Here is a 27,442-nt window from a genome sequence, read left to right as displayed (position 1 = left end):
TCACTGTTCTCTCACCCCCGGACAGAGAACAAAAGGCTGGCTGAGACCAAGTTGCAGTTGTTCTTTCTCTTTCCAAGGGAGAGGGCAGCAGCACAATCCCTTGCACCCTCTCTCCCCACAGGAGCTATGCGAAAGCCAGCTTATGGGCTATGTCAGCTCCTATGTAATCCAGCTGGGTGAAATACAAGCTTTGTTTGTGTACAACAGCAGCTGCACCAGAGCCCTGATGTTTCCACAGGAGTTCCCAGTACTGCCATCACTGCTGCAACTCCACCGCTCCAACTCCGTTGCAACGGAGGGAGCACAAAGAGGGGGAGACTACTGGCATCAGAACCACCCTGCTGCGCAGCAGCCCATCTCTTCCACTCACAGTCCCTCTGAAAGAAGTCAGGGGTTACGGCCACCTGACCACAACAGTACTCACATACACAGAGCTGTCTCATGTCACAGAATAGGAGAGTTTGCCCCCACAGCTTTTTTCCATCCTTACCTGGTTGTATACATGTTTCCTGGTAATCTAAGCAGCAGTTTCCAAGCTTGACACAATCTCTATCACAACGGCAGCTTCCAAAGGTCCTTTCAAAGCAACGACCTTTGCAGGTTTTCACTGTAATATTGGATAGTGTTAGATGTCAGTGGCTGAGCCCAAATCAGTCAACATGCAAAAGAAATTAATAAGGTCAGTGTGTGGAATGACACAGCTGGTCATTCCACAACTTGCAGGATGGCTGCAAAAACAGTGACAGCCAAAGGAAAAGGAAAGTCTGGATCCAACTAAATGTTTAATTTTCTCTTATTTGAACAAAAATATTTTTTTGTCATATTGAACAAAGGGTTCTGTTCTGTGTTAGCAGGAACATGGTGTTTCATTATTGGCAGAAACAAGGGAAACAAAAGACTACAATTCTAGTTGTGACTGCCCCTGCCCTTCTGTATCACCCAAAGACATGAGTACAGTCATTCAGAATATGGAAGAGGAGGAAATCTGAACCTAGGTTTTCAGTAAGGGTGCCCTAAACAGTGAAACATTTTTGCAGAGAACACTGATCTTCCTTTTCACATCTGACAGTGTTCCACTTTCTATAAATAATTAAACATTAATTAGAATCTAGTCTGCATTGGCTATGCTTGCAACTCTCCCATGCTTGTGCCCTCTTTGAATAACTGTCTTCATACAAATCAGAGGAACCGAAGCCCCAGTTCCGCATCCTGCTGTACCATGGTTAAGGTACTATCTCAAGACACAGGAAGGGCTGTTCCAAATTGACACAGCAGATACAAACTTGAGTGTACTGCTCACTGGCTTAATTTTTGTTCAGTTTTAATGTAAAAAAAGACATAGCATTCTTCCACTAGACTGGGGTTGCCTGGAGAAAAAAAACAAAAAACACAAAACTGGTGACGTGAAGCATTAACAACACTTCAGTAGCTGGTCAGTCTGTTTCATCCTGTGCAATCACCAGAAGGGAATGAGGTGAATCCTTCATTCATTTGGCTCGTCTTCTCAACAATCTTGAGGTATGTGATATTAGGAAAATGAGATAATAAGCCAATATGGCAGAGCTGTAATAATATGAGAAAAAACCCAAACAGATTCTAGTGGGAAATTAATAATCTGAATTTTGGTTAAAAATAATTGCAGGACAGTTTGTTAAACAGATCAGCTTTGAAATTATTCTAGATAGTTGTTCCCAAATCGAAGTTTGATTTCTTAAAATATCTTTCGTAACCTTCTACCTGAAGAAACTTCACCATTGAAAAACCCACATATTTTTCAGGACAGAAAACAGCCAGAGGAATTCCACAAGGAACATTTTCAGACTACAATTCTAACCAGGAAAAAAAACAACCAACTTTTTCCCCCCCCATAATTGACTGGAAAAGATGAAAAACAAATGTTCCAGGACAACATGAAACAGAAATTGTTGGGTGGTTTTTTGGTTTTTTTTTTTTTTTATAGTGAACTGAGAAAAGCCAGCCATGTGACATCACCACAGTGACAGTTGGGATACATGGAAGCTGCCAGACCAGACACTGAGTGCCAGGATCAGTTTACCTCTCAAGTGAGTACACATAACTACTGAGTACACCTGAGGTTTATTTCCCAGTATTTTCATTCCCCTTTAACTGAAAAGTATTTCAAGCAATGCATCCAGTCCTCTTCCTGCAGGAAGAAAGGGTGGCATTCTGATAATATCAAAGTTAATTTACAAAAAGGAAAGGAAAAAAGGAATTGCTTGGAAATATTACTAAATAAAAGGCATATTAGTTACCATCTTTTGAACAGCTAGGCTTCAGGCCAAATATACATCCTAGGATTGTCGTTAACATGCAGACACAGAGTACCTGTGGGACAGGAAGGAAAAGAAAGTAATCTTAGATGACCACTGAATGGTTTTGAAAGCCCTCGTTTTCTCTCTAATGCTATACGATTGTACTGAAATTGATAAATATGCAAATTATGAGGCTGATTTCACTGCTTTCACAAGCAGTTTTCACTCACAGAAGTAGTTACATTGTTTGCAATTAATTACTGGTGCAGGAACGTGAATATTCTCAAGACTGGGCCTGTGTATTTCATTTCTTATCAAGTTATTTAATGTAGACATGATGATACTTCTTTCTCACAAATAAAAAATTAAGATATTTATGGTTACATATATATCAATTTTATAGAAAACTTTTTTTGCTCCTCTTCTTCCTTCCTCCTAGGTTTTCCACCCAAGAAGGTGAAATGAAGTTTTGCCATTGACCACAGACTACAAACAGAAGGCATGGCCCTTAAATGATACCTATAATTTTCTTAGGCAGGAAAACCTTTTCCCACTTCCTAGTATCTAGTTCATACTAGATGTTGGTCCATACCATGGTAAGCAACTGTGGGATGTCACATTAGACTGACCAGTGTCTTACACTGAGCAGAAACTATGGCCATATTTATTTTGGATTCTGAATGTATTAAAGTTATCAAACAAGCACCATATTGTCTTTGCCCAGCATTTTAGGGCAAGATCTAATGCCTACTCAAATAAAGGGAAAGATTCCTTCCAACCTCATTAAGTATTGGATTTGGTTCATAAACTCTTTAGAAAAAGGGTATATATTATCATTGCATATACAGTAATTAAAGAGTCCAGGAAAGCGAACAATGCACTTACGATGGCTATTCTATTCAAGTGTAGAATGCAATAAGGTAACTTGCCAAAAATCATGAAAGAGAAGGCACTTTAATAATGCAGACTTTCTTATTCAGAAGTATTTGGGGAGGTATGGGTAGGAGAATGTACATGTCACATTTCCAGTCATTGTTTTCTCAGGGAAAAATTGCTTTCAAGCAATACTTCAATAACTTTATGTACATGCCTACACAAAGGCTCTCCCTTTTTCTCTCCTCCCCATCAGCAAAAGCTGCTGAGTCAGTCTTTTGAGCATGGTGCCTGAATCATGTTGTTATGTGGCAAAAACTCATCCCGTTTTAATACACCTAATTATTTCTCAAGCTTATTTCTTTAAAGACTGTGAACACTTGAGTAAATAAAAACTATTTGTGTTGTTTTTAACAAATATACAGTTCACTATACCATTGTCTTCACGAAGCAGTTAATAAAGACAGTAAGAAAGCAATTTCTGGAATGTGTAGTATTGAAATTCAGATAGTATTCTGGATTTGTGAAGTGCAAGTTATCATAAACCATATTAATCAGTATCAAAAATATTACATATATAGCATTCATTAAAAAAGGGAATTATAGACTGGACCTAATGAAACTTTGGTCTAGAATTCTGATCCAGGCAAGTCTGGAATCTTAGATTAATTCAACGCAATGTCTAGCAGAGTACTTTGAGTTCAAGTCTATCTTTGAATTGACAGGGAAAGAAGGAAAATAAGATAATATGGGAAAAAAAACTGGCATTATCAATGCACCCAGATACACTACAACTGATAGAAAGGTGCAAGTCTCCATTAACCTAGCTGTCGAGAATGAACACAACTGCAGAGCTCGATACTTGCCTTTTTTTTTTAAAAAACAGCATACAGATTACATGTGCATACATGTGCAGTATCAACCTTTTCTGTTAAGTCAGTATCAACAGTATTATCTTCCATCTAAGTTGTTCTGGACCTTTGAAATCTTCCATATGAAATATCACCTAGATAAGAGCACGTACACAGCTAGGTTGGTAGCACGTCAGATGCAAGATGTCAAAGCCCAGCAAAAATCAGTGGAGAGAGCAAACCCTGTTATTGTCCTTTTAACTTATATATTATTTGGAAATTACAAATTGATTCATTTGTTTTTAAAAAGCCAACTTGAGAACATTTTATTTCAGGGTGACAATATATTGCTTCTCTACTCCTACCAGGCCCTGCTACTAAGATCAGAGTGTACAACGTCCTCTGATGCGTAACCACAAACATGCTTTAAAACAAACAAAACCCACACCTACTCTATCTGCAAGAGCTTTATTACCATATCTTCAAATAGCTACATGGCCTACAGGACTTACGCCACCTAAGGCATCCTCGTAACAAAAATACATTCCAGTGCCACTAAATGGACTACTAATATTCCCTTATGGAGTTTCAGTGTAGGTAACACATGTTTAAAAAACAGGAATTGAATTGTGACACCAAATTAACATGAAAATAAAATCTAAATAAAACCCACTCCAAAGCGGTAGTATTATAATACTTCCCAACCAAAATTGGTAAATCCTCGCTAAAGTTCTCACAAATAATTCCCAAGACTTTGGCACCAAATGTTACAGAAATCAGTTCTGTATTGTATTCCAGATATTCAGTTTTACACTTCCATGAACATAATTAATTCCAACAAGCAAAAACATGAAAGGATTATGTTCACTGAGGCATATGAATGTTCTTTTGGGTACAAAATGGTAACACTACTTGATGCAATAGTGCAGTTTGTGTCTCCTGCAAGCAATACTCTGGAAACCCCACAGCATCACAAACCACAGCATACTACAAATGCTCTCTGTGTTGCTACTACAAATCAGTTCTGCTCTCAAATTTCTTATATATACACAAGGGAAAGCATGGTCCAGGTCCTTATCTGGTATACTATGTCCATCTATAATAAATTAAGATCTGGGAACTTCTATTGACTCATTACATTCAAGCCTTTGCTTTCTTAACATTAGTCCGACTAACTTAAATTTTAGCCTTAAAAATATTTTACTGCAAAATACTAAAGTTCCACCACCCCCACCCCCCTTTTTTTTCTTTCAATGCTTAATAAAGAACCTTCACAAGAATGGTAAGCTTAGAGGTAAAGCATTTAACAATGTTCTGGGACAGCTAACTCTAATCTAGTGGACTATACCATGTAATTGCAGCTTAGTGTTTAAGGCTTGAATCAAAGCTTTATCTTGAGCCTGAATGACTTCAGTCATGTGGATATTATCCACACAAATGGCACAAATGTTCAGCTGGAACAATGTGGAGCAACTAATACCAACTAACAGCAGTAGTAGTCCTGACTAGGCACAGCAAGAGGTGTTACACTAGCAGTTGACCTATTGTCAGTGGAAAGGCTCTAAGATTATCAGCTCTGCAGATGATGAGGAATATTCAAGCTAGCTTTAAAGGTTGCCCAGGTACAGAAAGTCATCTCACTGCTGCAGCCCAAATGTGAACTAATTTACTTTGCTTCTTGCTATATGGGACCTTGCTGCAGCAGGTAGGTTACTAATATTACCTGAACTATTTTGCATACAGGTAGCTCAGGTTTGGGATGCTGCAGTCTGCTGTGTAAAGATATATATATTTTTTTTAATCTATATAAAGACAAGTAGCTGCACATGTAGTTTAAGGTTTACTATCAAGAACCTTGTTAGAACCCTGCAGCATCCTGCTGCAAGCACCAGACTCAAATCTCTAGCTACTACCACACTATCAACCTAACGCCTGCGTTCAAGGTTTAGACTGTCTTTGTAAACAAAAGGAGAAAGTCTTACCTGTTCTCTCTCCTCCCCCCCCCCCCCCCCCATATTCTTCCCCTCAAAAGAGAAAGGAAGGATTGAGAAAAAGGTGCAATTAAGAAAGAATATGGGAATCCAACATTTAGTAGGAAGGCAAATAAAATTAAAGAAGCTGGCCTTGTTTTACGTAAAAGTAGCACATGAACTTTTTATGGTCTGTAACTTGAGATTGCTAGGACAAAATGTCGGATTTGGTTTTAATATAATATCTGAGAAAAGCTGTTAAACCAACACCGTAACAACTCAGAGAAGAAAGTGTCCTTTTTTTGTTTTAAAAATATTTTTTAGAAAGTTTGTTTTGGAATCAAAAAACATTGTCATCTAGGGATAAATCTCTGTTCCATCACTGCTTCCTTTACGTGGGAGGAAGCAATAAAAGCTTTGCTTTGTAAACACTATAGTGGTTGAGAATAGGTGGTTGAGTGTCTGGAAAACTGCAATCCCAAAAACATTTCAAAAGCCTTTTATTTTGAGCTGGGCAGATGGAAATATGATAACATGGTTAGAGAGCAGGACCATTTCCGTCACTCATCTCTAGAACTGCAGCTGAAGAGAATTTCTCAGCAGTGATTTCAGGGAGATGGTAGAAGGGCCACAGAGCCAGCAAGCATGCAGGGTGCAGACACCGGATCCCAAAGAGATTGGTCAGCTGTACAGGTCTTAGTAACACACAAAGAAATCTCTCACCAGCCTTAGCTACTGTCACCTTTCCTTTGCGATCATATTTTACTCTTCCTTTACACAGTCAATGCTACTGTCCCTTTCTCTTCACTCTTCCCTAGCTTTGTTCATCTCTCCTCCTCCCCCTCTACTCTTCTATTCTGCATTTTCTTTGGCAAAGAATGCATTGCTATTTTGTTTTAAGAAACTTAACTGAATTAAGTTTCTTTCTGTGTTGATCTTCCTCACTCTTTGCCTACCCTGCACTCAGTTGCTTTCCACCTTCCTTTCTTCATCCCTGGTGTTCCATGGCCAACAAAACTTGTCACTCCAAGGTTTAAGGCACATCCATTAACAAATATGCAATTAACAAAGCAGCAATGCAAAGTAGTGGTTTTGCATTCTAATCTCCACAATGACTCTTGCACTTGTGTCATGTCTGTCCGCGAAGAGGGAACATCTAGGCTGGGTCTGTAATGCCATTATTACAAAAACCCATGGAATTTTCCAAAACTACTGGGATCTGTGAAGGGCATACTATATTTTCACTGTTTTGTGCACCCAGAATAGATGACTACCGATGTGGACCTTAACACTGAAATATCTTTGAGAAATAATTTCATCTGCAAAAGTGTAAAGAACATGGTAATAAATAATGAATTTCAAGTAAGAACAGAGTCACCTTCTGTCTTTAAAGGGCATTGTTAAAAATGCAGAAAGCATACATACGGTACAGAATAAAAAAAAAAAAAAAAACAACTTATCTACACTCGCCAGGGGTAGGGGAACACTTGCTCATGCTTATAAAAGTTATTTTTAAAACAGGCATAACGCCCCCAACAGCTCAGTTTTATTCAAAAGCCGGGGATACTTAATAAAATTTATTAAGCTGAAAGGAGGTGGACACTTCACTCACACTAGCACAGCTACATAGCTAAATAAATCACCTAAAAAAAGAAGTTATCAGCACTGAAACAAATGCACCACCTCCTTCTTGCACCACTCATCTCTTTCCACATTTGTAAATACTTTTATGCTCTTCAAAGGCTTGCTTCTGTTAATCCACATTCCACACCTAGAGCCCATGAGGAAGAGGAGAGCCACTGAGGCTCTCAGGTCCTGGTTGTCCTGAAACACTGAAGGTGACTGAATTATCCTGAAGTCAGTGGATGGAAAAGCTGAAGCTTACACCCAAACCCTTTTCAGAGCTAAAAAGAAGATATACTCTAAAAATGTACAGGGATTATTGTTTTTCTTCTCAAACCAGCACACAGAAGGTCTACTCTCACTGTTTCTATTGAACATTCTCAAGACTCTTATTACATACTGTTGCAACCTAAGGTCATTGAAAGGACAAGAATGTCTTAAAGGTAGCTCAAGCCACTGTAAGATATTATAAAAAGCCTTCACGGAGCTTACCAAAGAGTGATAACTGTTCGTTCATTAGGGAATTATCAGCAGAAGACATTATGGTACTATAGCTCTCTAAATACCTTCCAAAACTATTCAAGCATCTGGCTTAACAGGAAAGTGACAAAAAGATAGAACAGAGTTAGCATCTGTCAGCTAGGATCCAAAATATTTTTCTTATTTGTTGCTTGTCCAACTGTATAGGTACATATTCTCCTGAAAGGCATTAACCCATGAGCTTTTATCAAAGCACACATTTCACTGCTGGCTGTTTTGGTTTTCAATGCATTTTTCACCATGGGAGAATTTAGAGAGAAACTAAAGTACAACTATACACTAGCCAAAAAGAAGAAGAAATAAAACTCCTGGTTAAATTCCCAGAAAAGAGATAGCAGCTGACACTGCTATTTAATCAGCAGTTAGGTTTTCATAAAAACCTAAGGATAAACAGGCCTGAAAATTGATCTTGATTTATGAGAAAAAAGTAAATATTGTACTTTCAAACACAATTCTTTTATTTAGCACAGCAGACTATGAACACAGAACAAAGACCACCACGTGCCATCTGCTTTAGTGGCAACCACATATGAATGGTTACATAGAAAGAAAAGAAACTGTCAGTATTATGCCAGCTCAAAACTGTTTTCCAAACAAGCTGCACTTGACCCATGAATAAAAGCAAAACTGGAGAAGAAAATATGGCCTTGAGCCACCTTCATGCTCCTCCTATTCCAAAAATCCCTTTTCAAGAACAAAGCTAAAGCTGTTCTGATTTGTAGTAGTCATGAGAGTTGTAACAAGAACAGCATAAAGAGGGGGTTGCTTCTACTGGGTACTGACAATACTACCGAACATACCAGGTAAATCCATATTCACCTCCATTTTTCCATGGCAGATGCTGTTAGTACTGCCACCATGACAGCAACATTAGGGTGAGCAGGAAGACAGTGACCTTAAAGAGCAAGTGAAGAAATCCTGTGAAACACTAAGAATGTAAGGAGTGTCAAAAACTGCAGATCCACAAAGGGGTACAGGAAGACAACAGAACAAATAAGGTTTCAAAGCTATTTGCTATGGGTCTTTACTAAGCATGCTGATATCAATTACAGGCACACACCTTTAGTCCTGACCCCTTTGGCCATTTTCCCAAAACAAAGGCCAGGGCTGACAGAGAAGCCATTATTTACCTCTGTACCCTTTGAATATAGCCCCTCAAAAAACCAGAAGGCAGACTTTCAAATTTTGATGCTTCACAACATGGAAACATTGTATTTCAGCCAGACCTCAAGAACTGTCCCACTTGATCATGCCAGAGATTAGAAAGCACAATGGAAGATAAATGGCTGGATTTGATTACTGACTTTTGTATAAGCAGCTATAACAATATTATACTTTTTGTTATTCTATGAACAATACACAAACAGAAAACCTTTAACACAAACTTGTGCTCAAATACTATCACATATTAAAAGGCATTTATATAGGTTGATTTGCCTATATGCCTTTACACAACAGAAGGACAAAAGTTCATGCTTACCCAAGTCTCTCCAGTAATACAAATATTTAACCTTTTCTCATTACTTCCCTTTTCTCTTTAGCTAACATTCACTCAGTGTTGAACGGTTAAACAATAGCCTATTTTCCAGAAGTCTTTAGTTATATTTTTCCTTTGCCCTCCACCATATTCCATTTACAATATAATCCACTGATGTCTTATAAGTGCCCTTAAAGGAAACTTTATACAGCTGACCTGTGTAACACCTGTGCAGAAAATGAAAGTATTTTTATGTTGTGCAGAAAGTATATTTATGTTGTTTTGATATACTTCCTACCCTATTTTCAAAATACCATTCTAATATTGATCATTTTAAAATAGCTTCTCTGAAATTTGTATATACTACTGTTTCATTCCAACAACATACTGCTACAGTGCAGCATATTGCCAAATTCTGTCAGACAGAACATTCCTTAAGACAAATGTTTATCCACTGCCCATAGGGTACGGTCACAGTGATGTTTGCCAATACTGGCTCCAGGTGAGAAACTTTTCAAATCTTTCGTGTTTTTCAAAGCCTTTAATTTGCTCTACTCCTCCTTTCAGCTGAAAGCAACAGAAATGTAGCTTCCAGGGCAAGTCAAATCAGAACAATTCACTCCTTGTGTAATTCTACTGATGTCAGTGAAAGAACGCCAAGGAAAAATTTTGAAGAGCAGGAGTTGGAAGGAAGCCTTTCATAATTTTTATATCTTTGGCCTTGCCTGAAATCTAGAAGTTATAGCACAGTAAATAAGTTGTTCTGAATTCAAGTTAATAATTATCTCTACATAAAGTCTATCAATTTAAACTATTAATGTGTTCCTTATTATTTTAGTATCTGAGAGCTTTGCAGAATGACATGGAGGTGGTGTTCAGACAAAGAGCACACGCCCCCCTCCCAGGAGTTTGGCTGCCCGTGCTTGGGGCTTGTTCTGTGATACTTTCAGCTGTTGAGAGCACTGTTTGGGAAACCTCAACCAGCCTTGAAGACAGCTCATCCACAAAAAGCTGGAAGATGCCTCAGCAGAGTCTCCCCCACCTTGTTTTGGCAGCTGCATATAGCCATCTCTTGCCTCTGTCCCCTGCCTGAGCTGTGTTACAGCCACACTGCAGTCATGTCCATCCTGATCAAGTACCCTATTGATCCAGACCCTGACTCAAACTCACAGACTTGACTTCCTTCCTTGATTTTGGACTTGCCTCATCACTGTATACTGTATACTCCTCTGGCATTCTAGACTATTGCCTGAATCTGGTTAGCATCCCCAAACCTGCTTTGCTCACCTTGCTCAGGTATGGCGAGACTGTTCCTTGTCAGTGAGGTCATTATCCATGTCTGCCTTATTGTCGCATCTGGACACAGGTTGACCTTCTCTTTCATCATGACCTGCCCTCATGTAGTGCCTGACAGGTAGACAAAGACTATTACCGCAAAATTAAAGAAAGGTAATGAAAACCCTAAGGCATGGATTGAGTCAGAGCTCTGAATGCTTAGGCAGGAAGTCTGAGCACACATTACACTAACCACAGCTCCAATCACTCATTTGTTTTGCCTAAATGGACCAAATGGCTGATCCTAGCACACTACAGCATAATCCATCAGTAGATAGTCTACACTCAAAACTCCTAGGCATAACATGGATATTTCCAGGCAGGCAACCAGCCAGCGGTGTTGACAGAAGCACACAAGTCACACAGTTGGGTGTACTTCAGCCTGTACCAAGCTTTGCACTCCAGCTGGAGTCCAGGAAGCCAGAAGCATTCACACACTGCACTCTGAGGGGCGACCGAAACCTCCCAGATGGCTTAAATCCTCCAGCTCAGCTACATAAGAGAGTATCTTGCAGACTGTCCTAAACTCCACACTGTTTTGTCCATGCTGAAAGCAATACCTAAACTACCTAGCTTAAAGTGAGTTGAAGTATGCTTAGCAAAGTCACAATCACATCTTTGACTGTGGCATAGCCACACCCAAAGTCAACCTAGTTTGGCAATAAAATTTAAAATGAGTTCTGAGTACAATTATAAGCAAAGGTCATCCCTTCTCTCCCTTGGTGAAGATTTTTAGATAAGTGGAATTTTTTGTTGTTGGGGGGGTGGTTTTTTGTTTGTTTTTGTGTTTAATTTTGGTTTGTGTTTTTTTTTTTAAGTATAGACAAAGCCTCAATTCCTGCAAGTATTTCTGTGGATAATAATTTTTATTTCATATCAGTTTCTGTCATCTAGGATAGGATATGCTAACTAGCTCTGTGAAGTAAAGTGCAAGTAAAGCAAGAATACAGATTAACCCTGGAAAACCTTCAGAGGTAAAATGGCTAAATATTTCTTAGCTTTTGACTGTATGAGAGGAAGATTATGATTTTTGTCTTCAATAACCAGCATGAAGGTACCCACTTGAAGAAGAGTAAATAAATCATGGGTTTATAGCTCCCTGTTTTGCAAAGTTTTCCTTGAAAAATGAGTTGACTGAAGAGAAACATTAAAAGTTATATTGATCTTAAAATTCACCAAAACCCAAATTTTCTTTTGATGGATTAAATTGGATAACAGTGTATTCATTGTATGTATTTATAGTTACAATTGTATTGGAATTAGACACATTTAAGCAATATCAACAGCAAATGCAATAGAAAAAATCTTTTATCAAACCAGTTTTTACTGTGTCTTCAGAACTCAAATAAGCCACCATTGGAGCTGGAGAGCTGTAATGTTGATGGAAGAGAGGCAAGGCACTTACTGTAAAACACCCTTGTTTCCAAACATTGGAATAGAGTTTCCTACAAAAATATTGGAGATTGGCCAGGAACTGCTTCAGTACTTCTGAACCAAAAGCGCTTCAAAGTCTATTTAAACTATGGTCATCCTGTCACTGTCATTTTTTACTTCATATTTCACCAAAGGATGTTTGATGCTAAAAAAAATTAAACTGCCTAACAGTCATCCACTTTAATATTACTGTTAAGCTGTGTGGAGCTTCTTGGAACACAAAAGTCCCATCTAAGCTTAATCCAGCAGTCTCACAGGAGCAAGTAATTTTAGCAAGGATTACTTTTCCTTACTGAAAAAGGAAAAAAAGGCAAGGCACATAAAGCCAAACAGTACAAAAAAGGCTGAAATGGAATGATTTGCTGAGGGCCAAAAAAGATTGGAGGAAAGACTAAACGTGGCACCCAGTTCTCCCAACCTCAGGCACAGAGTACAGTGTCCTGGAATCCAGTGCTTAAGAACTGACTGACACCCATAAAAATACCCACACCAAAGTTGGCTGAAGTCAATAACCATGTTCCAAATCACAAGGTTTGGACACAAACACTTTGCTGTCATTGTCGTTCCTTTCCTCACATGAATTACATTAATTTCCAAGCCTGTATGATGAGCACAAAGGGAAAATCTGTGAGTTTGGAACCAGCTTTCTATGCAGTCCTTCCCCTCACAATCAAGGCCACATTGCAGCAACACAGCAGCAACGGCAGAAGACAGAGGAGCTCATCCAGTGATCACACCCCTCAGGAGCCCAAACCCAAGAGCAGAACAAGCTTTTGAAGGGTCTGGGCCAACACACTGCTTCAACAAGCCCAACTCATTTCCCACCTGCTCTCTCACTAACTGCTCCCTATCTTTCCTTTCTCAAACAGCAGATGTAGGAGAGAAAGTAAGAGTAACTCGGCAAGTATAATAAAATAATTAAATAGGTATTTTGCATCTTTTCTGGAAAAAGAATATAGACATGCATTATTCCAAAAAAGTACTAACCTATACAAAGGTTTGGGCATCCTCAAACACACTTAGGAAGAAAACCATCAGCATTAAAACAACTGAACAGGCATGCAATCTTCCAGACACCTACATAAAAAAAGGTTCTTTCCACACCTTCATCTCTGTGGGGGAAGAAAAAAACCAAACCAAACAAAAAACCAAACAAACCTACAGCAGCCTCCAAAATCCTGACGCAGCACACCCATTTTTTCCTATATGAGCAGAAAGTCAGCAACTATGGGTTATTTTGGAAGAAAGTGGTGATAAACTTTCAGAACTCTTACCTAAAATATCTTGATAGCCAACAGATCTCTCTGCTGTAGTTAGATTCCCTCCTGACTGCAGCAATGGCAGATACTAATTGACAAGAGATACTATCCCTTGGACAGAGACTGTCTCACTTATTTATGATTTGTGGAGGTTTGTGATTCAGATCTTACACACAAAACTTAATATAGAGACCAATGGACAACTGGAAACAGATCTATAGAATCATAAGGCTAGAAGGGACCTCAAGAGGTTTTTAGTCCAATCTCCTGCCCAAAGTTGGGTCAAAACTGAATTGAGACCTGGCTGCTCAGAGCTTTATGCTGTTGAGTCTTGAAAACTCCAAGGGTGGAGACAACACAATCTCTCTGTGCAACCTGTTCCAACACTTAATTATCCTCATAGTGATCCCCACCCCCATGCAGTAAGAACCTCTCTTCTTTCAATTTATGACCATTGTCTCATTCTCCCACTGTGCACATCCCACTGTGTACAGAGCCTGGTTCCATCTTCTTGATGACATCCTCAGAAGTATGGGAAGGCTGCTATTAGGTATTCCTCACCCAAGCCATCTCTTCCCCAGGCTGAACAAGCCTAGGTCCCTCGGCCTCTCCTCACAGGAGGAGAGCTCCAGCCCTAGACCATCTTGGTGGCACTCTGCTGAACTCGCTCCAGATGAATTGATCTTTCCTGTACTCAAAGGCCCCAGCCCAGTCACAGTATTCCAGGTGGGATCTAACAAGTGCTGAGTATAGGGAAAGAAAAAAACCTTATCTTGGTTTACCAGTGCCTGGATACAACCCAGCACGCTTAACTTTCACTGCCAGATAAAAAGACAACCCAGATCAGTGCAGAGGCTCCCAAGGATGTCATCTTTATCATCGTATCCTTCACTGGCTTCAGTTCGCAGATGATTACAAGGCTTTGTCCCACCCACTGCCTTAGTCTAATCCTCAGGCTGATAAAGAGTTCACTAACTATCCAAAAGAAAAAGTAACCAAACCTACAGGAGTGCAACCACATATCCTGGACTGCTTCTCACTGCATCTGCAACCAGCCGTAAAACACAGAGCAGCTGTCTGGGAGTACGCGCCAAGAGTTACACTGTCTTAATTTGTTAAGTAAAACTGCTTTAATTCACAGGTATTATACAAGTTCTAGCTACCCTCTCAGTGAATTGCAGAAGACTGTTTAGTGTTTGGCATGCATATAAAATACTAGTCTTAAAAAAAGACTGGACTGCTTTATTGAAAAAAGTACAAGGAAAAAATAATCCCAGACTTACAAAATATTTTTAAGTGTATTCCCACAGCATTTTTTAAAACCTCACAATTTATTATCTTTATGCACTCTGAAATGCTTGAGTTACTCTTTAGAGGAGACTAACACACTTTCAATGTCTCAATCTGGACCTTACCTCAAATTTTTTGATAATTTTTTCCTAATCAGGAATTCTCAAGTTGCAAAAACTCCTTAAGAAGTTTTCTAACAAAAGTATCAGTTTAAATGAGTTTTCCAGTTGTGACAAAGAAAGCCTGAAACTGTCAAAAAGAAACACTGTCTATTTTGTTACTTTTTTCCTCAATCTTTCAGCTGTTATAAATGCACGGAAAATTTTATTTTAATGGAATGAGTGAATCAGACCAAAATGCAATGCCTGAGAGTCACTGGCAAGCTGGAATAGAAAACCTCAAACCTAAGCAAGAGTTACACTGCTCTTGGACAGCAGCATGCTGCTCAGTCACACAATGGCAACGGGTGAGCCTGGAGAGACTACAGACAGGCAGACAGCTCGTTGGGCTTTGAGGGACAAAGGTACAAGCTCGGAAAATTAGCAAGACACTAAATGAAAAGGTGTGCACAGAAATTACATAAATGGATAAAAGGATCACCATCTCTCACAATTACTCAAAACTAGATGTTTTAATTCCATTGCCTTAGGGAAACACCATGGGTTAGTAAATCCCTGTGGGCCTGTCCCACCACTTGCAGAATCCTCCCTGTGCAGCAGCAAGAGAAGAATGACCTGCATGGTATGAAAACCTACAGCTGAACTTAAAATTATGCCTGCCATAACAAGCACTGCTGGAAGTGGAGGTGACTCTATAGCACTTCCTTATTACCTACATCCTCCCTCAACCAACGTACATTCAGCTAACAACTAAGTACTGCCATGTAACACAGAGGCTGCTGGAGCAACCAACAAAACCCATGGGTAGAGTCTGCATGCAACCTTTTGTACATGGGAACTCTGCAGTTCCCCTGTAATTGGGTAAGGCTGGCTCATGGACAGAAGCTGGGAACATTGAGGTTGTGTCCACAAATTGCCCAGACATCTATGGGTGGCAGGCACACGGACAGGAAGAGGGGAAAGCAAGCAAGTCTGTACTTTCCAGAAAAATGAAAAAAGTAATTCAAGTATTCTCTAATCACCAGAAATACACTCATCAGTTTTTACAAAAAATTCAACATAAACTTACCCGAAACCAGATTTTTTTTATCTACCCTAATAAAGGAAGCAACAGTGCATACAACTAAGGTAATGCAGGCAAAGGGAGTTTACCGATGTCTAGTCACTTTTATAGTTTCACATTGCCCAACCCAAAACTCCAAGCAGATAAGTCTACTCACTTCTTTCTTACATTGGGATGATGTCGTCAATGCATTGGCTTGTGAGAAAGAACAAACCTACATTTCCAACTCCAGTTTTCCACTAACATGATGTTTAGGCTAAATATATTCTTGTTTTACTCAATCCAATATCACCTGCAGTATTTAGAAAGTTTTTCAAGTTCTCTTGGAATATTCTAAATGATCTCAGTGCCTGCAATAGCTGAGAACAATACTGCATGGTTGTTTATATTTAGAAGTTTTAAATTATTTCTGTACAGATGATGTACATTTCACTCTGACACTTTAGTCAGCACAGGATGAACATTTTGCCAATTCTCAGGGAACAGCTATGGTTTGGAAAATAAGGACTTAATTCAGAAGAGTAAGTACCTGCAAACATTTTAACTTGTGCTCAACTCCAGTCTTTAAGTGGCTATGTATCTCTAATCATTTTGTTGTATTAGAGCCTAAAAAGCTCAGAGCAACAACATTAGGTTTTGAATGTGATTATTTTCCCCTATTTCTAAGCCTGAAAAATGCTGAACTGTTTTCACCATCCAACTGCAATAGCTTTTATGGCACAAGGTAACCTCCCCAGAAGACAACAAAATAATGAAACAAACTACAAACCACTACCTTTATTTAAGGGGACTTTTCATCACAATAGTTGCCAAAAAACTTCTACATGGAAAATACCATAGACCCTTACATGAATTTTGATATATTTCTTACAATGTTCTGACAAACTTGGAAATGCAACTTACCACCCATTATGTCAGAAAGTATGACCAACATGCAGTTGCTACGATATGGTGGATGGTTCATTTGAGACAGTAAACAGATTACAAAGCCACACATAAATTTGGAAAGGCATCTTGATCCTTATGCTCTACCACACTGAAAGAGAACTACTTATGGAGATATAGATATATATGTAATAAAGTCTGCTGTGGTTCCACTGAAGCTTCCTTCCAAGAATGCTGCAGTTCTTTAACCTTGATAATGATTTTAGCCTCAAAATGATCACTCCAGGCAGTCTGGAAGGTCTTATTTTCACATCTCTACAGAGAGGATAGTTATAATACAGCAGCATGGCTAAAACTGGAAAGAGTGACCTACCTGTTAACAATGGCTTTGGCCACCAGGGCCTCCAAACCAGGGCTGAAAGTGGCTCCAAGCAGCACTTGGGAGACAAACTTTCAATCCACAATACTTCAAATTCAGTGAAAAGCAAGTTTTTATACTTCCTCCATCCTTCCAGTTCTTGAACTCTTTTTAGCTTTTCCAGTCATGTTTTCCTGTTTTAACCTGTTTTTGTCTTCCCTGGTGTGTCCCCTACACCAAACAGCTAAAACCACGTGACAGAAGATGGGAGAACCATTAACACTACAGAATAATCGAGACGATTCAACCCTCAGCGCTGTCAAAAGGGTAAAATAAATCAACTGAAAAATGATGAATCCCCCTTTCAGGCAGAGTAGCGTCTATACGCAATAACGTACCCGCAAGCGCCACGCTCCTGCCCGACGCTAACTCCTGAGGCGGGAAGGAGGGAGCCGCCCCGCAGCACTGCTGCCCTGGGCATCTTGAGGAGCCGCCGGTGCCGAGGGCGGTTTCCCTCTCCCGACGCCGCTCCAGACCGGCGGGACAGACCCCCCGGCAGACTCCGAAGGCCCCGCCACGGGCTCTTCTCCCGTCCCCGAAGGGCCGGGGAGAGGCTTGTCCGTCCCCAGCCCCGCGGGGCGAAACACCTGCCCTCAGCCGCGCCGCTTCCTCACTCACCCACCAGCAAGGTGAGCCCCGGGGGAGGCCGCCTGCCCGCGCCCCAACCGCCGCCAGCCCCCGCGGCGCCCCGAGCCTTACCAGGGAGAGCACTTTGTAGGTGTTGGAGTCCTTGGTCTTGCCGCCCGGAGCTTTCTCCGGCTCCTCGGCCACCTCCATAGCCGGCAGCATGGGCACGGCCGCAGCCTGCAGCTCGCCGTCAGCCGCCCCTGTCCCACCGAGGTGGTCCTCATGGCCCTTCCCCGCCGCCACCTGCTGCCCGTTGCCCTGCATGGTCCCCACGACTCTGCCCTCCGCCCGCCGCGGCCCCGGCTATTAATAGTGTGGCGGCCCAGCCCCGCCCCGCCCCGCCCGGGAGCGCGGCCGCCGCCGGCCCCCGCTCCCCCGCCGGCCGCGGCGCGGAGGAGGCAGCGGGCTATTCCCCTTCCTCCCTGCCCGCCCCGCTCGGCCGCCCCCCGCTTTCCGCCCTCTCCCTGCAGGTGAGGGCGGGCCGCGGCCGCGCCTCCCTGCGGGCAGGGCGGCGGCGGGGCCGAGCCGCGGCGGGGCCGAGCCGCGGGGCCGGCGGAGGTGCGGCGGCAGCTCGCCGTGACATCACGCCGCTCCAAAATAGCGGCCGGGGGAGGGCGCCGGGCCGTGTCGCCGTGTTTACGAGGGAGCGGGGAGAAAGTTTCCGCTGCCCGAGCCCCGCCGCGGGAAGCGGGCGGAGGCGGTGGCGCGGCCTTCCCCGAAGCCGCCCGGCGGCAGCGCAGGTGTGCGCGGGGGCGGGGGGTGCCGGTGCCGCCAGAGGCACCCACGCAGCGCCCGGTGCGGCGTTGCAAGCCGGGCTCTGCTCGCCGGCGCTTTATTGCCTGCTGCCGGTCTCCTCCGCAGGCTGAAGGTGCTTCTCTCCCTGCCTGCTAGCCTCGGCCCCTTCCCGGGGAGGGTCTCCCCTCCCGTCTCTCCCCCCGCGCCCACGGAAACCCCGCACGAGGGGCATCGGTCCAGCCGGGTGCCCGCACACCCGGGGCGGGAGCTCCGCAGGCAGCTTCAGTGCCCTTCCAGGAGACGTTTCTTCTCGTTTGGGGTGACTTGGGGTTAACTGTCTCCAGGCCAGGCCGTGCTCAGAGGGTGTAGCGGCGTCAGGGTGAAATTCATAGGCAGGTACCGAAGGGTCTTGTATTTGGACAGGCCCCATATTGCTCCATGGTATGGCCTCCCACTGATTCTCACTAAACTCAACCCTACTGTTTGGCAAGGGAGCGGTGCGCTGTCAGCATTTTTACTGACCCTATCTGCCAGTGGGGAAAGCCAGTTTGGTCTGCGTCTGTAGGTATGGCTGTGACTGCAGGGACCGTGAGCGTACCGCTGCCTGCTGGCTCTGGGGAATATATTACTCAGTTTCTGTAAGACGTGTAGGACTGTACAGTAGCATCAAGGCTTTCAAAGTCTGCTTAAGCTCAAAATTGTTAAAAGTACCTCATTTTCCATTATTTCTTAAGTTATTATAGTATGTATAGTTATGTATATTGACATTAGATCTACTTTTCCAGTTCTAATGCAATGATGATTTTGATTTCTAGGGCTTGAGCAGTCTATGGTAGATTTATTTTAACTGTCAATGTACTCAGAAAAGAGTGGCACTGGCATAGTTTCTGTCAAAATCCATATTTTCTGAAAAATAGCTACGATGAAAAGAAAATTTCCTTTGGAAGTGATTTTGATCCCTGTCAAAATGTTGTTGCTCTGTTTTCTATTTCAGCTGAGTTGCACAGTCAACCTGCCACTACAATTTTCCTTTAAAAAGAATTGTGAAGATACAGCATTCACAAAACTGCTGGTCTGCAGTGCTACTGCAGCTCACAGCATATTGAAGGTTACTGCAGAGCTGCCTGTTGTCATCTAATGAGGTTCCATAGGTGCAGTCTAGAGAATTTCTACACTAATATTTCACTTGATTGCAAAGAAAAGAAAAAGGCAACAGAAGCTGTGAGAATCAAGCTCTTGAGCCTATAGTAAGCGTCTCCTTTATTTCATTGATGTGGCATTTCAAACAACTGTCCAACTGAGCAGCTGACAACTTATACGTTCAAGGATTTTGACATTTGAACTATTAAAAAATGTAAATTGAACACTGATAATTTTAAAACACTCATGAAAACTGACATAGCTAAATTGGGTTTTTTTGAGTGAATGTGGTTTTAATAACTAGCAGAACAAGAAGTAGTAACAACATCACTTTTTTTTTTCTCTTGAAAAGGAAAAGATCACATGGTTTTAAGTTAAAATCTTATTTCTGTTTCCAGTCACACTGGCAGGAAAGAAAATGCCTTCCCCCCCTCCAAGAAAAAAAAACCTCAGAGAAAATTAAAAGCTTTCAGGTGTTTTTTTACAAATAATTAAAACCTCATTTTTCATTTTCATGTTTTTGTATGTGGAAAGATATTTTCTGATTAATTGTAAGAACAAGTCAAATAGAAATCTCCTTTCTTGTCCTGTGTAAGTCATCCACTCAAAAGTTGGGATAGCACACGCTGTGTACTGATGATTCAATGGAAATTATGTATAACTACATCGCAGACAAAAATCTATCTTTTTTTTCCATAGAAAGAAAGGATATTCTGCAGCTGGAGCTAACTTCTGAGTTGTTCATTCAGGAACTATTCATTAACGGTTACTTTTCTATGTACAAATATTCATGACGCACCCTCAATTTTGTCATTTGCAATGATACAGTTGACACAACTGTGTCAATACAACCAGCTAAGGTGCTTGTGGCGGTGTGCTCCCCCCCGCCCCACGCAAGCAGTAACCACCAGTGGGAGTCATCCTGATAGCTGCATCCACCTTATGCTGGACCTTGAGGACAGACGGCAACAAAGCAGCCAAGGGCTGCCTGAAGCAGGGATCCAAACGTCTTGCTGATATGCAAATATGACCATAAGTCAATCATCTTACCCCCATAAATAGTGAGCAGCCCAAGAGCCCTTTGAGCTCTCCTGCACAGCAGCGGGCTGCACGCCAGGATCTCCCCTTGAGCAGGGACGCCTCTCAAGGTTACTCCTCGAGGTTGAGAGATTCCTTGCCACAACAGATCCTCGGTAAGTGACTAATAGCATGCTAAACTTTGAAATCTTAGCTAAGTGATATAAAGGATTGATTGCGCATATATAATCCTTTAGACATAAACTGTTGACCAAGTCTGGGACTAGGACTGGATCCAGCTGCACCTAGACTCCTCTGTGAGAAGGAGTTTAGAAAGGAAGAGGGTCTTTTCTGAACCTCATGACTCAATGGGAGGGTCTCCCTGACAGTTTTGTCTGACCCTGTCCTCTATGCAGTAAATAATCAAGTGTGCCTTGCCATTGAATCTTGTTAAACCACTGTCGCACTGAACTTTGTTAACTTCCTGTTCTACATCAATAAAGTATATCTTTGCTTCTCTCTTACGAGTGAAGTGCACTCTCACTCCATCTGTGACAGTGCTTCAGGATAAGTGTGGAAAATAGTTAACCAGCATGGAAAATAATTAACCTACCAGTGAGAAGTGCACTCATTTCAGCTGACTGACAGGGTGTTGAGGTACTTGAGACAAGAGGAGAATGGAAAATCAGAAAGGACTAAGTTTTGATGCTGAAGATATCAGGTCAAAAGTCTTTTCTGGTGAATACTGGGAGAAGAGACGAAACATTTCCAATGTTAAACCTTCAGAAATCTGCAGCTGCTTGATCTCTTTGGGAGGAGATTGTTATGTAGCAGTTGTGGGAAAATAACGGAAGATTGGTGAGGAGGATTGTAAACATGCTCAAATGACTTGCAGCTGGGGTGTCAAAAACACATATATCATACTAATTGTTGTTTGGCCTTGTGTGTTGGACAAGTAAAACATATGTGTTTAGATAACATAGGCCTGTGATAGACTTAGAGGCACCCTATCGAACATGCTTGAGATTCCTGCCCTGCTGTGGGAAAGATCAAAGCATGGTGGTAAACTACGCCTGCGCGAATCCCTGATACACAGGCGAAAACAGCAGGTTTGGCGATCCTCTAGCATGGACCGAGCCCCGCGGTGCCTGCGTCCCCGCTTGTGTGCCTCTGCCCGGGTGCTGCTTCGGAGATCCCCCGGTTGGCGAGGTAACGAAAATAAATTTACTCTTTGCATTTCTCCCATGGTTTTGTGGTTGTTCCCGCGTCCCGCCTGTGCTGGCTCACAAAGCAGTCAATACCATTTTAACAAATCTGGGACAAAAGACATCATTGTGCAATGAATTAATTGCAGGGGTTACTGAGGTTGCAAATCCAAATTCCAAAGGATTGGCTGTGGCCATTTCAACAGAGACCGAGGAAGCTTTTGAGGAAGCCAGGGCTGCTGCCAGCACAGCTGCTAGCGCCAGCTGTGACTGAATCACTGTGGCTGCCTCACCAAATGGCAAGGGAGAACAGCAGCAACACCAGCTTCATCTTTCCAGGCTGTATCTGTAAAGGGAGTCATCAGAGATTATCAATTTTAATTTGTTGTTCAGCTGTTAGCGGCTGCAGAGAAGACAAACGAATATAGATGACATAGTAGGAGAGAAAGGTAAACATGGGGAGTTTTCCATGCTGCTGCATCTCGGAGCTTGTGACACTTGTCACTTGCATTTTTTTATGAGTGGACTATCCGCTCACTCCAGCCAGCACGTGGAGACCCTCGCTGCTCTCGCAGCAGGGGGACGGACTGAGCTTGCAGGCAGAGGAGTGCCATCATCCAAGGTTGCCTGTGATAATCAGCTCCAGGCTGGCTGGGTCTCGACCCTTAAATTGCAGCATAAACCTTTTTCCGGTGGTTGGTGGTTGTGGCAACTATTTCGTGTTGCATTGTCTCTAATCCTCAGCAAAATTTCTGTAGCCATAAAAAAGGCCAGGAGCTCCAGGCTAAAAGCCTGAAGCTGCTTGTTAAAGAACATTGCTGCTCAGTGTAACACTGGACTCTCCACCTTACGGGAGCTAACGAAGCTCTGTTTCTCAGCTCCTGCTGTGAGGACTTCTCTAGTGTTGTTGCTTGAGAGCTGCATTGTAAACTATTCTAAAAAGCAATGAAAAATTAGCCATTATCTTAGTTTCTGAGATATCCTTATGGGGAGTTTTATGTAGCGCTCAAATTATGTCTAAAACTTTACAAAAATGGAAGAAATCCTTAATAAAAGGGACAAATGAAACTGGAGGTATATCTGAAACTGTTTTATTGTGTCTGGCAGTAATGCCTAAAATGAAGTCAGAAATCCCATCGCATTTATGCACACATCAAACTGTGTGGACTGAACTGTGTTGTTCGGATTTGTATCTGTAAAACCAGCATCAAGGGACGGTACTTAGCTGACCAAAGATCCAAGACACAAGGGCAAGGTAAAGTTTCAAGACACACATTGCAAGACTCAGGTTCTGAACTTTCTGTCACGATGTCTCTTTGTCAGGAAAAAATGACTGAGTTCTTTATAACTACTTGTTTCAGAACCTGTTAATTTTACTCTCCAACATGCCCCCTTTTTGATAACTACAAAAAGAAAATTGTTTTTGCAAAGAATTACCCATTTTTTGGCTGTTTTACTGGTGTTCAAGAAAAATATGATTTAAGGATAATAAACTGATCACCTAATATTTCCTCTATCATTGAAAGATGGCATAATCCTGCCTGCTTTCAGTCTTAGTTTGTCATATATTACTGCAAATTTAATAACCGTTAATCGTAACAGTTGTTAGATTGCTGGCAACAATACAAGCAAACTATGAAAAGCCTTTATTTTAGCAATAGGAAATACTCGTTTGACAGTGATTGCCTGTCTCTCTAGGCTATATAAAAATGCCTTTATTTGATTTCAGAAAAAATGCCTAAACACCTTTAAAATAGAAAATCCTGACATGATGACAATGTATTGGCAGTATTTGGTGGGAAGCACATTATAAGATGTTTGAATATTTTAATGCTACCCAAGCAGATATTCATTATGCTGTTACCAGTGTAATCTCTCTAGCAAACACAGTTTTAATACCTAATCCGCCAACCATATCTACACAAGCAAGCCTATTACCAGGAAGAATACTTTTGTGCCTACGGTGGAAAAAACGGTAGAATGTTCACTAACAAGAAGAAAAAAAAAAGGAAAAATACTGTATTAGAGTAACTAGTCCAGTGTTTTCTTGAAGACCTAAAGGGCTGATTCAGTGCTGCTTCTAGTGAGATTAAAAGCAGTGCTTATCAATCTGAGAGGAGTCCAGAACAAAGCAATAGTGTAGGTACTGCAGCTAGCTGGTGATTTAAAGAAGATAAAACATTCTTTCACAAGTTAAATGTTGTGTTACGATTTAAACTCGGTAAATAAACAGAAGGCATACTTGTGTTCTCGGCCATGTTGGTCTCTGCATGATGTAGACATGCTACAACCAACTCCTCTTTCAGTTCCTGCCTTAAAACCCATTTCTTCTAAGATGTCTATAACAACTTGGTGATCCAGAGGGTAACGTATAGAAAGGCCGCTGTGAAATTACATCGGCTAACTCTCCTCTGAATCTGTTAGATGTATGCCTAAGGCCCAGCCTCACCACCCTAAATCACATTGAGAAATCTCCTTACATCTCATTGATTTTTGACAACTCAAAGTGAGCAAGATTCAATACAAACAAGGATGGGGGAAAAAAAAAGGCTTTCAAAATAGATGCACAGCTTGGGGCAGAGATTTGAAAAAATGCCTAAGGAATCTAGGAATGCACATCCTGCATGTCCAAACAGATTTATATTCCTAAATCATATAGACAGTTTTGAAATCCACCTCTATTTCATGCCTAAGAGTACAACAACTGCTCTATTAAATCAGGTTAAACAGTGGTCAAAGATCTGCAGCTGAGATTTTTGAGCCAGAGGGAAGGTCTCCTGCTAAATACTGTTTGAGATAATTTTTCATCATGTCTCACCACTTTTTGAACACATGCACACTTTTAGCATCTACCCCATTCTGCAGTAGGAAGTTTTGCAGTTTAATTCTTGGTGCCCGAAGAAATACCTCTTTACATTTTGGTATGTATTGTCAACATGTAAAATATGTAGGTCAATGTAATTTGAGAAAGTCCTATGCCTTGTATAGTGGCATTACCATTCAGATGCTGCAGGTCTCCTTTTCAACAGCTACAGGCATTGGCATTCACAACCTTTTTACTGGAAGCAAGTGCATGGAACGCCAAGTTTGTATTTCACTGCTGGAACAACATCTATTTCATACGAACATACTAAAATGTCATCAAAACAAGATTCTGGAAAATATCTTTGCTTTTGAAAAGCTCCCAGAATGATGCTTTAAGACTGGCTGCACTGAATTATCATTAAAAAAAAAAAAAAGGTTGTGATTTTCACAATGCGAGTTGTTTCTTCTGGTGTTTTAACAGACCACAAATGATCCAGGAACTTATTGCATGTTTAAGGAAACATCTGGTATTTTAAAATATGATATTACTCAATAAAATCCACACAAACAATTAAAATGATATGTGCAGGGATAATGAGAGAAGTACTACTTGTTATTCCTTTCAGCAAAAAACTAATGAAGGCGTAAATCAGGAGTTTAAACATTATTAACATTAACATTATTAGCATTAACATTATACTTGTCAAGTATATATACTTGACCAACTGGAAAACTCAAGAGATAAAACTCAAAGATCTTCAGAAGGGAGGGAGAGGAGAGGAGAGGAGCCCCTGGGGGGAAAGAGAGAGGAAGTTGTATTTTGGGGTTTTAATGCTGCCGGTGCTGTTTCTCATTCCTCTGAATGAGATTTCAGTGCTGTACATGGAAGCATCGTAAGTTTAGGAGATGATCAGATTCAATAAAACAAATCACCTAATGAAAATGTTTTGTTGTTTGGATCACATTTCCCCTCTGTAAAAGGACATCCATAGTAATTTCTTTAGCTGTGGCATTTCTGTGCTTCAGAGTAACAACAACTACAAATACTCCATGCTTCTGGAGTCTTGACCATCACAGCCTTCACTGGACATCTCATTTTGCAATCCTGACAGGTCTGTGCAAAAACACTTCTGAAAGCTTAAACACTGTTTAAGAACAACATCTGTATATAAATTTTAATCAACCATAAATTTTAGAGCTCTCTAATAATCTCTAAGTAAGCTGACTAGAGTCGTGTTTTCTCAGGAAGACTATAACTCTTTTCCAATGCAAACAACTATCTAACGTTAGGGTCTTACACGTTGCTACTGTAAAGAATAAATGCCTGTCCTTGCACTGCCATGTCAGCCTCTGCCTGAGTTCTCTGGTGCACGTCTCCTGCTCACCCCTTCTGCTTCTGTGCTTCTTCTGGTTTGATGCGAGCATGCACATGCAGAAAAAATTCACCAAGCAGGGAAATCCTGTCTCCTGGTAGGAAATGTTCACACTCTCGTCTCCAAACAGTGTGAGTGGATGTGACCAGCACCTGAGCTCACCCCAATCCTACTTCAACTCTAGAGTCTTCATCTCTGCCCTGTCACCCAGCCAACGCATACTGCTTCCTCTTAGACTCCCACAACAAAAAACTACCCAGGGAAATTGCAGGAGAACATTTTAGTGTTCTTCTTTTGGGCTTCATAGTTTGCCTCCTCTGCATTTAAGAAAACAGATCTTTAGAAATATTTATAAGAGCACAAGAGGATGCACAACATTGCTTCTGGTAAAGCTGCTTCAGAGTGATAAAATGAAACAATTTTCTGGGACATGGCCCAGGCAAGAAGCCCACCAGGAAACGGAAACAATGCATGTTTAAATAATTGTTAAAAAAAAAAAATCCTTCAGGATGACATCTCAAGGATGCAGTAGGTGTTCAGGGGCAGGGCACTGCACCTACCCCTTTATTTGAGAACCAGCATGAAGTCTCTAGCAGGGTGCCTACTGCTGAATCCCTGCTACTTTATGACCAGATCTAGACTCAGGCATCTTCAAAAGACTGTCCAGAGATTCACCAGAGCTAGGTGTCGGGAACAACAGCTAATTCAGACTGCGGGGAATGCCAGGAAGTGCATTCTTCCAAGTTTGATTCAAGGTCTACACAAGGTGCCCTAGGCAAGATCTTCAGGAGCCCAGAACATCACAAGGGATATCTTGCCATCCAAACTCAACCCCCTGCCCTACTTTCAGAGCAGAATTTGAGTATGTTTTTATGAGTCATAATATTGTTGGTGGACAAAGAGAACTGAAGTCTGCAGGTGAGGCTGACAGACCCCATCCGGGGAACATGTGCTAAACCAGTCCTAAAGGTACACATGGCGAGTTAGTCAATACTGGCTCCACAATCAGTATAAAGGAGTAGTAAAAACATAAGTCTTCCAGTCTCTACTGTTCTCCTTTCATACCTCCCCGTAGCGCCTAAGAGAAGTGGAAGGCAATACTCCTGAATCTATTCAGGAAGTAGAATAAC

General features: G+C 41.5%; 1 protein-coding gene across 2 annotated transcripts in view; it reads right to left on the bottom strand.

Moving 5' to 3' along the window:
- The window catches only part of ENPP1 (ectonucleotide pyrophosphatase/phosphodiesterase 1), a 75,153-nt gene that overhangs the window by 40,201 nt on the left and 7,510 nt on the right, over window positions 1-27,442 (bottom strand). Inside the window, exons 1-3 of one of the 2 annotated variants that reach the window (XM_075498757.1) lie at window positions 18,110-18,438; window positions 2,274-2,346; window positions 491-607 (exon numbers count right to left, since the gene is read on the bottom strand). In XM_075498757.1, coding sequence (XP_075354872.1) covers window positions 491-607; window positions 2,274-2,346; window positions 18,110-18,301 — 382 coding nt within the window. In that variant the 5' untranslated portion in view covers window positions 18,302-18,438. Of the gene's footprint in view, window positions 1-490; window positions 608-2,273; window positions 2,347-18,109; window positions 18,439-27,442 lie in introns of those variants that run through there. The other variant, XM_075498758.1, reaches the window with a different exon arrangement.

Source organism: Mycteria americana, chromosome 3, assembly GCF_035582795.1.
Source record: "Mycteria americana isolate JAX WOST 10 ecotype Jacksonville Zoo and Gardens chromosome 3, USCA_MyAme_1.0, whole genome shotgun sequence".
NCBI lineage: Eukaryota > Metazoa > Chordata > Aves > Ciconiiformes > Ciconiidae > Mycteria > Mycteria americana.
Note: the sequence above shows the minus strand (reverse complement) of the source record. Positions and strands in the feature narration are given on the sequence as shown.